Source organism: Pyxicephalus adspersus, chromosome 6 (assembly GCF_032062135.1).
Source record: "Pyxicephalus adspersus chromosome 6, UCB_Pads_2.0, whole genome shotgun sequence".
Taxonomy (NCBI): Eukaryota; Metazoa; Chordata; class Amphibia; order Anura; family Pyxicephalidae; genus Pyxicephalus; species Pyxicephalus adspersus.
In genome coordinates, this window is record NC_092863.1 from 108,153,693 (window position 1) to 108,164,558 (window position 10,866).

A 10,866-nucleotide genomic window follows, 5' to 3' on the forward strand; every position below is an offset into this window, starting at 1 on the left:
TGACCCAACCCACCAACCAGATCATCCAACCCACCAACCAGCTCACCCAACCCACCAACCAGATCATCCAACCCAGCAACCAGCTCACCCAGCCCACCAACCAGCTCACCCAGCCCACCAACCAGCTCATTCAATACACCAACCAGCTCACCCAATCCACCAACCAGATCACCCAACCCAGCAACCAGCTCACCCAACCCACCAACCAACCCTCCAACCAGCTCATCCATCCCACCAACCAGATCATCCAACCCACCAACTGGATCACCCAGCCCACCAACCAGCTCAGCCAACCCACCAACCAACCCACCAACCAGCCCACCCATCCAGCCAACCAGATCATCCAACCCACCAACCACATCACCCAGCCCACCAACCAGCTCACCCAACTCACCAACCAGCTCACCCAACCTACCAACCAGATCACCCAGCCCACCAACCAGCTCACCCAACCCAGCAATCAGATCACCCAGCCCACCAACCAGCTCACCAAGCCCACCAAACAACCCACCAACCAGCTCACCCAACCCACCAGGCAGATCACCCAACCCACCAAACAGATCACCTAACCCACCAACCAGCTCACCCCACCAACCAGATCACCCAACCCACAAACTGGATCACCAACCAGCTCACCCAACCCACCAACCAGCTCACCCAACCCACCAACCAGTTCACCCTACCCACCAACCAACCAACCAACCAGCTCACTCAACCCACCAACCCGATCATCCAACCCACCAACCAGCTCACCCATCCCACCAACCAGCTCACCCAACCCACCAACCAGATCACCCAACCCACCAACTAGCTCACCCAACCCACCAACGGGATCACCCAACCCACCAACGGGATCACTCAACCGTCCAACCAGCTCACCCAACCCACCAACCGGATCACCCAACCCACGAATCGGATCACCAAACCCACCAAACAGATCACCCAACCCACCAACCCGCTCACCCAGCCCACCAACGCGATCACCCAACACACCAATGGGATCACCCAACCCACCAACCAGATCTCCCAATCTACCAACCAGATCATCCATCCCACCAACTGGATCACCCAACCCACCAACAAAACCACCAACCAGCTCACCCAACCCACCAACCAGCTCACCCAACCAACCCACCAACCCGATCACCCATCCCACAAACCAGATCACCCAATCCACAAACTGGATCACCCAATCCACCAAACACTTCACGCAACCCACCAACCAGATCACCCACCACCATCAGATATGAAGATGAATGAATCCTCACACCGAGCATCAACCAACCTCAAGGTAAGACCTCTATCACTACATCACTGCAACCAATCAGTAGCCGGCTTGTATCTGATATCAGAACAATATCAGAAGGAAGGAAGGTTCTGACTGGTTACTAGCAGAAATGTCTGTGGATTGGCCAATGAACTGAAATTCCAGGATCAAGGGAGGAGTAAACATATCAGATTCATGTATTCAGGAATGATTCAGGCTCAGCTCCTTACAGGGCCCCATTGATTCATCTCATAGACACCATATTGGTTCTCGGCATGATTGTCAGATCACCATGCCAGGCCGGGTATTTGGTAACATCCAGATACCAACAAGAAGCTTCCAGAAGACTTTCCTAGCTGAGGCTAAATGATCTCTCATCTATTAATATTTATTTCTAGCTAATTAAAGGTCAGAAGATCACTGCAGACATAAAAGAAACAGAGATGATCCACGGGAATGTGGAGGAGGATCCATCTTGTGTACACACCCATCTGACTAACAACAGTCACCTGTCACCTGTCTCTCATCTGTCACTCACCTGTCACCTGTCTCTCATCTGTCACTCACCTGTCACCTGTCACTCACCTGTCCCTCATCTGTCACCTGTGGATGTCTGCAGGTGTATATCAGGCAATGAGAGAAAACTCTGCTTATAGAATTATATAAAACTCATTTAGGTGACAATTTGTTGTTTAATTTATTTGCTGAATAATTTGCTGATATTCCATCATTCCAATAAACCAACCAATACTCATAATATGACCATGGAAAAAGAAATGCACACACAGAGGACGCAGCCGTCAGATGGTGACAACACCGGGTAACATTTTGCTTTATTGCCTGTTTTTGTAGTTCATAGGGAACAAGTTGATCTCTTGGGGGTTCCATGTCAAATGTTTTATGTCCAGATGCAGTTTTTGTGTTCTGTCATTTCCTTTCCCCATACAAGCTAATGCATCCAATTGTTTCCCTGTACACATGCTGATAACGGATTGGACTAACAGAACCACCAGGATTGGCCATTGCTTGCACCAGAGAATCTTAGTTTATTATTATTCGTCATGAACACAAATACAGCAATGAGGTTTTGTACTTCACTTGTGTTCACAGATATTTATCTAGCGTGTTGTAAGGTTCTGGTCCAGTACCAGCGCTTACCAGACACCAGTCCCCCAAGATAAAGCCCAACTCCCCACCTATAGCAAGCCCCCGCAGTAGTTGTGCCGTCCCAGCACTCGTTGCCCCCAGGACTTCTGTGCACAAAGAAAGGCATCTGGGACTGACAGAGGTCCAGGAGCCCACATATAATGCAGTACCAAGATTCCAGCAGATTCCAGATGAGTCGGGGTCAGGAGGTTGGTCCAGGCAGCATACTAACCAAAGGGCAGAAACAGTAAATCCAATGAATAAACACTCAGCAGCAGGTCAGCCCAGCTTAAAGATACAACACTGGTGACTGGGGGCAGATGGGGTATAACGTGTGGGATAAGTCAGGAACTAATCTGCTCCTAAATTCCCTTCCCCTGTATGTGCTGGGGATGCCAAAGGGAAGCCGGGGATGCTCTTATATAAACATAGAGTTATAATGGTGCACAGCACAAGATGGCTGACCAGATCTCCTAACACACATATACGAGGTTTTACTCTTTAGGAGGATTATCCTGGGTGGTTGGAGAATTAGGCATTGGGTTGGCAAAGGATGAGTATTACACGATCATTGGGGTCCATTGTCCTGGATGGGAAGGAATGGTTACCTGCTTGGTAAGGGTAAGTATTACTGATTGGAGCAGTTATCCTGGGTGCTAGTGGCCTGGGTATCACCCATTAGGATGGTATCTTGGGTGTTTTGGGGTTAGTATTACTCATTAGGATAGTATGCTGGGGTGGTAATACCCGAATAATACTCAGTGTGGCTGTTATCCTGAATGTTTCTCACTAGGATGGGTAAGCTTGGTGTTTTGGGGTATTACCGATTGAGAAGATTGATGATGAGAGGGTGGTATTGGTGAGGCCAGTAATTTGGGCGTTTGGTACTTTTGCACACTTTGGCCCAACGGCTGATGTTAAGGGAGCGCAGAGGATGCTGCAGGATCAGTAAGAGGGAAAAAGGATGAAGATAATAATAATATATTTCTGACAAAACGCAACAATTGTCTGAGATACACACAAGCATCTAGTTGTGATTTACATTTACTGCAATGCCAATCATCATCTTCATTCAGTGGATTGAGTACTGCGGGTATTATGAGGCGCCCTCTGCTGCCAGTGTGGATATTGCACATCATGATGTCTTTCTCATTGCTCTCTATACTCCCCACCAATCACTGCTGTGCATTCTTTTTGTTCCCATTTGGATCTTTCATGGACTGGAATGTAAAAGTTGTCGGGCTCCTTTTTGTAAGATCCATTGTTTTCTATGTTTTATGTTTGCTTCATCCATTTATAGATCTGCAGATTTCCCCCATTCCCTGTTCAGCAATACTAGTGTAAGTGTAATTGTATGGATAGTTTTATTGTAAAACCAAACGCTCATCCATTGCAACATTAAAATCACCAAGGGTTAGGGTGGGCAGGTCATGGGAAAGAATGTGTGGGAGCCAGGATGCAAAGTTATCCACAAATTATTTTGCTTTTTACTGCCGCTGTACATTCCACTTTTAATTGGCTTTCTTGGGGGGGTTGTAGTTTTCATGGTCTTCTTATCTGCTGGTTTCACTTGACCAGGTGCAAGGCCAAGACGCCTCCGGGAACCGAAGTAAAGAACACAAATAGCTGAGTTAGTCATTTAAAACAGAATAACATAGTTTGAGTTAATTCTCACTTTACCTAAGGCTATATATATTCTTTATACATTCACATTTCCCTCCTGTTGAGGATTAATTAAACCATATGACCTTTTAGAAACTTTATCATAGGTTATCATTAACAGGAAACTTTTTATTAGTACTTAAGCTTTTCTATGTTATTAATCTCTGGGTCAGTCTCAACCAATTCGTACATTGTATCTCTACCTACCGTGCCAACCATCCTGGAAATAAATCCCTTCATCACTGGTACCAGACAGCAAGCTAGACAGAGTAATGTGGCAATACATAGCACAACAGCTGTAAGGGCGGTTTTGTTTAATAATAATAATAATAATAATAATGATCCCTGCGTCCCTATTGCTTTCTTACAATGGGTCGGGTGGATCCAGAGAATGCTCCTGTTCTCTTCTGTACCATCCCTCCTGTTGTCACATGTGTCTTCTCATTGGTCACTATCGCTGCTAACCTATACAAAATGTTTTGTTTTTTTATAGTAAAAGAATCAAGGTTTTATTCACGCATGGGAAACTCACAACAGACGAGGCAATAGAGGTCAGGACTGTCCTTTCCTCTGTCTAAAGGAGTCTCTGAAAACTTAAGCAAAAATCTATATTTTATCTACCTAAGTTCCTTGCGTCAACTGGTCATCCAATTCTGGGCTGGTCTCTTCTTTAATTTGCCTGGAGACAGACTAATTATTGTTTTGCTTTTTACTGCCGTTGTACATTACACTTTTAATTGGTTTTCTTGGGGGGGTTGTAGTTTTCATGGTCTTCTTATCTGCTGGTTTCACTTGACCAGGTGCAAGGCCGGGGTGCCTCCAGGAACTGAAGTAAAGAACACAAATAGCTGAGTTATATAATATAGTTTGAGTTAATTCTCACTATACTTGTGGCTATATTTATTCTATATACATTCACAGTCCCCATTGCTTCTTCCTGAGCTTACTGATCCTTAAATAAAAATCACTCCGGTGTAATGATAGTGAGGTGATGGTCAGAGAATAAGCGGAGGCCTCAGAATCTCAGATCACCCATGACACGAGTATAGAAAAGAAATTTCCACATCCTGGATACCCCAGAACCTCAGCGGGAAGATAAAATTTGGGAATTTGATTGGGCCGGGTAGAAATAATTGCCAAGATGGTAAACAGATTTTGTCTCCATTCTTTGATGGGTCACTAAGGGATGGGCTAAGTCCAGTTATTGGGGGAGGGGCTGTGATGAATTATTATGGAAAGAATTCCCATGAAGTTTAGGGATCGGACTTTAGGATTTATCAGCACCGACCCTCCAGGGACTCTGTGTGTGCTGAGACCGGACTATGGAGAAGCAGAAGACACCATGGAGAACTTTCTGCCCCAATGCCCGCTCTTCCTATCAGGGATTTGTCGTAGGGAGGTTTTGTAGTTCTTGGTGTCATTCCAATAACATTCCTTGCCCGGTGTTATTTCCCCATCTTCAGGTATGGGAGGAGATCTCAGGTGTGTGAGGGGGGATGGGAGTGACGGGGCATCCAGTGGAGGGATATATGGGGCCGGTCATGGTGCCATTCCCTCCTTCCATCTATTATTAATAAATGTTATTTTATATTACGCAGCGCTGTACAATAATATGGGGATCTGTTCTATGTCTGTGTACAATCCCAGCTCTGAATCATTCATACGTTTAATGTCAAGCAATATGAATGACAACTGACAATCCCTAGTCCACCAGTGGCCCCATGAGATACTTAGGGGTCCCTGGAGATCATTAGGGATGTCCTAAGGGCGTCCCCCTTAGGTCCCTACCACCAGTGGCTCCCAGAAAACTCTTTAGGATTCCTACCCCTAGAGACCACCAAAGACCTTCATGGATCTGTAGAGACCCCCTTAAAATGTCTCCTCAAGAGACCACCAGAGATCATACAGAACCCCAGGGACCCCTTAGATCCTTATCTCCATAGCCAATCAGAGATCTCCCAAGAGTTGTATGAATCCTTTAGATTCCCCCAGAAATCCTGTAAGTCAGGGGGGTCAGACTACAATACACCGAGGGCCAAAATTAAAAACTTACACAGTCTGGGGCCAACCTTAAAATCTATTGAAACAATTGAGGAAATGTTTCCTTCTCATTGGATATAAAACCTTTTCATAGAGAAACCAAAGAGGTTTTATTTCACATTCAATCTGGAAGAAGCTTATATTAGAGAACGAGGCGTAACATTTCTTTTTTATTTTATTCAGGAAAACATCTTCTGCCCCTTCCTCTGTCATTCTGAGTTATATTCCAATGGTAAGCTTTGTCCTCAGACTAATAATTATAATATTCTTCTATGAAATCCAGCCAAGTCCATGCCTTGGGGTAGGAAGGAAAAGCTGAGGCGGAGTGCTGGAAATGGCAGACGCGGCCAATGCCGAGCTAAATCCTATGAGTAGCCCTCCGCTGGAACTCTCTCTTCATTGAAATATCGCCGCTACTGAAATTACCGGCATTACTTGCCTCTATAAAACAGTTCAATGCGGGGCCACACATAGACAGAGGGCCCGTCGGTCTATAGACGCGAGTAATGCCGGGAATTGTAATAGCGGCGGGACAGCTGCAGTTTATATTTAGGATTCCTTTGGGGCAAGATTTGGCCCCCGGGCCAGAGTTTGCCACCCCTGCTGTGAACCAACACAGATCACTGGAGCACTCACTGACCGACAGAGGGCCACAGACGTGATAAAACATAAATCTTTATAAAGAACTTTTATAACCCCAATTACACGACAATTATTTGTATCTGGCATAAAATGGCGTTATTGCTCCTGAAAATATGAAGGAATCTATTTATAAAGCAGTGAATCTTACATTCTCCTAATCATTCTCTATGGAGAATCAGGTTCATGGGTTTTCATTGGCAGTGATTCATTCCTCCAGTGAATGTCAGATTCATGGCTTCAGTGTTACAGCTGCAATATTCACTCATCATTCATCAGATGGCATTAACAACAGAATTTGATTGGCTGAACCTTTTCACAATGAAAACCTCCAAATATCACATTTCATTCTGTACAGCTGGTGAGTGTCAGCTCTGTGGGCTCACAAAGGGAAATGCTATGCCGGATATCACACATTGGCCCTAATTTATTAAAGTTCTCTAAGGCTGGGGAGAATTCACTTTGATCAGTGAAGCTGGGTGATCCAGCAAAGCTGGAATGGATCTGCTCCAGGATTCAAAATATTTGCTAGCAAAAAGCAAAAAACTTTGAAGAAATCCATTCCAGGTTTGCTGGATCACCCAGATTCACTGAAGAAAGTGTATTCTCTCCAGCCTTGGGGAGCTTTAGTAAATCAGGGCCATTCACTACCATGCAGGGAGGGGGTTGGGCTCCAGCAGAGGAAGGATTCACGTGGAAAAGAGGGCAGTGCTGCCTGAATGATGTCCTCTCCCTCACCAACCTCATGAAGTCTATGGGTAAGTACAGACAGGTACACTTTCACCGTGTTTCATTCCTGCCTGCTTGTGAATCTTCTTCCACCCCCTCATTGTGCTGGGGGCAGAGCCGGAGTCTCTCCGCTCCATCACCTTATCAAATACTGTCCCTGGGGGGAGGAGGATGGGGGTGAACCCCACAGGGCAGGGTTTTCTTTACTGATCTAATTTTATTACTGTGGGGTCTATTTACTGCAGATTCACACAACTTTCATCCAAAATTCCATTGGAATATGTGAATTCTGGGTGAAAGCAGCGATATGCGGTCATATTGATGTCACATTATTTCTTACCTTTAATCTGTATTTAGATTGGAAGAATGACAATGAGCTGATAACTTCCTGTGCTCTATCATCTATCAGTTACATTGTCTGAGGACTACAGAACCCCTACAACCTATGATATGAGGGGGGGAGGTGTGTGTAGTCCTACATACATAGTCCTCCATACACAACCTTCTCCTTTCTAAGTCTCTGAACTTTCTGGCTCTCACTGAAACTTGGCTTTCCTGCCATTTGCAATCCCTATTTAATGTACAGCGCTGCGTAATATGTTGGTGCTATATAAATCCTGTTTAATAATAATAATAATAATAATAATACATAGATACAGTGAGTGGTACTGGCAGGATCACCAGGTGAATATAGACAACCATTGCAGGTATCACATCTGGGACTGCCCGATATAACATTATTCTATTTGGGTTTAGAAAATCTTGAAGTAGTGCCAGTCACCGATATGCCCAGGTTGGGGCAAGAACCTTGTGTATGATGGGGCAGACAGATTTCCTAATTCCCAGGTTCTCCGTATCTTTGTTTTTATTGCAGCTTCTACAGTCATGGAGAACAGTAAGATTGTCTGCATGAGTGTGAACCAGCGAGGAGCATACGCTACCTGCCCTCCAGGTAAGTGACCCCAGATCTCCAGCAGAGCTCAGTGTCAGGGGCATAGGGATCAGGCTGGGCCAATCATGAGGTCCTGGAGATCTGATAGGTTGGTTATACTGGGGCCCATTGATGAGATCGTAGGGATGAGCGAGGAAGTTTTTAAAACTCGATCTCGTGGCGAATTCGGCCGTTCCTATTTACTGAAATTGTAAGCTGAACGGCCGGTGTAAATTCACTAAAAGTGAGCTGTGCTGATCAATGAACGCAGCGCTGGCTGAACTGATTGATCATCTCAGTGTGGGATCCCCGGCACTAGAGGTTAAAGAGGGACAAGTCTCCCCATTCAAACCCTCTAAGAAATCTTTCCTCAGCCAATCAGAGAGCACTAGAGGTTTTGAATGGGGAGACTTGTCCCTCTTTACCCTCTAGTGCTGGGGATCATAATAATTTCCTCGATCTTTTAATGGTTTTGCGAAATCGGTTTGCCGAAATTTTGCAGACCCATCGGAAGTTTGAGGAAACTTGCCAGAGGCATTCTCGCTCACCCCTATGTGCTCATAGCTCAGCAACTTGCTGCTTGACTGGAATTTACCACAGCAGGACTGGCAGTTTCACCTTTGGCACTTTGTTCTGTGCACAGGTGAGAGCAGGCTCAGTACAGGTACCAGATGGAACAGATTGGGGGGTCGCTGTGGTCATTGTAATGCTGCCAGCAGACTCCTCAGACCTTACATTGGATCCTGACCTCCCCCGGGTGTAAGACAATTCCCAGCCTTGTGCCCGGTTCCTGCATGATACAGGCATTGATGGCATAACCCCTCCCCCCACAATCCCCAGACCCGAATCCAATAGTCACCTTCTGGGACTTTATGTATGGCCGCATCCGACTCCACCAAGCTGTGCCAATCACTGTCCAGGACTTCACCTGGGTTTATTATTTTGGATTCCATTGACCATTCTTACATCATTTGGTTCTGAATTACACAAAAAATATCGATAAAGATTTTCAACTTAAATATTTTCACCAGAATCCAACCCAAACATCACAACCCAATACCTCCCAAACCCCTCACCTCCCCCCAATCACCAGAACTACCCCCGCCTCCTCCAAAGACATTGCCACCTACTTAAGGATAAAAACAAAACCAGACATGATGTGTCTGCCCACCGAGCAACTCCAACCATACCCACCCCTTCCACCTGTAAATCGCTTTGTCTTCAAATCCCTCCACAGCTCCTCCCCCACCTACCTACCTGATACACAAATCCCTCCATAGTTCTTGTCCCACTTACCTTTCTGTCCTGATGATGACCTACTAATGACTTCCTCACTCATAACCTCATCACACGCACGGATACAAGACTTTTCTAGGGCTGCACGTTTAAAAGAGCTCTTAAACACTTGCTTCAAAGTCACCTACCCATCTTTCCTCTCATAACTCATCTCTTATAACCCACCATTCCATATCCCCCTAATTGTGTGCTACTTCCTCCTCCAGTGTCATTGTTTGTACTTTTCCTTTACAGCACTGCGCCGTATGTTGGTGATTTATAAACAAAGGTTATTAATGATAATAATGTCATTCATCAAGATCTGATGTGTAATTTTAGTGTTCCCTTCTTTCTTTGAGCAGCGTTTTTTTGATTCTTGGGGTTTATACTCGGGTACCACATCATTGTCTCTTCTTATGTGCAGATTACAGCACCACAGCCTGTGCCTGCGGCTCAGCTTGCGGTTCCTGGGACATCCAGTCTGAGAACACGTGTCACTGTCAGTGTGCCAACATGGACTGGACAACAGCCCGCTGCTGCAAGATCACTGCCAAGTAGAGCCCGGGATTGATCCCGAAGTATGGGAATGACACCTCGGAATATTATTTTTCCCAACAATCTCATCAGAAATAACGATAACACTTCACGCTTACATTCTGTGATTATTTAGGAGGAAATAAAACGTTTTCTGAAATGTTGTGTCCGAGTCTTTGCTTTTACCTGTGAGAGGCTGGAGAAGGTTCTGAAGGTGACAGAACAGGGCCCTATTATTGAGCATAGGAAGGGGCCAATAACCTCCCCATCGCTACTCCCTGAGCTTGCTGATCTTCTGGTGTAACATAAATCCCAATAACGAAATGATAAATTGAATAAAGACCCATTATTACAAATAACTTCACAAAGCCCTATAGTGGGGGCAGAACAATTCTTCCAATTCCAAGGTGGCCGGTCATGATGAGATTATCTCTTGGACAGGTGAGGTGCAGGTGATGGTCAGAGACTGAGCGGAGGCCCTCAGGATCACCCATGACACGAGTTTTCTGGATGGGTGAGGTAAGGGGAGAGTTTTCACCTCCCAAATATCTTCTCAGAACCTCAATCAAAGTTTTAGGGATTGGATTCGGGCCGGGGGATTATAACTTTTGTAAATTAGGAAAATAATCTGGAAATTGCAAAT

The 10,866-nt window shown here is 45.4% G+C and overlaps 1 protein-coding gene across 1 annotated transcript; it reads left to right on the forward strand.

The window, feature by feature from the left end:
- The first annotated feature begins 7,463 nt into the window (after positions 1–7,463).
- On the forward strand, positions 7,464–10,383 carry LOC140332646 (resistin-like). Its single transcript, XM_072413840.1, has 3 exons — positions 7,464–7,512; positions 8,358–8,435; positions 10,114–10,383. Exons 1-3 carry the CDS (start codon positions 7,500–7,502, stop codon positions 10,245–10,247), a joined length of 225 nt encoding a protein of 74 aa, XP_072269941.1. The 5' UTR covers positions 7,464–7,499; the 3' UTR covers positions 10,248–10,383.
- Positions 10,384–10,866: the final 483 nt, after the last annotated feature.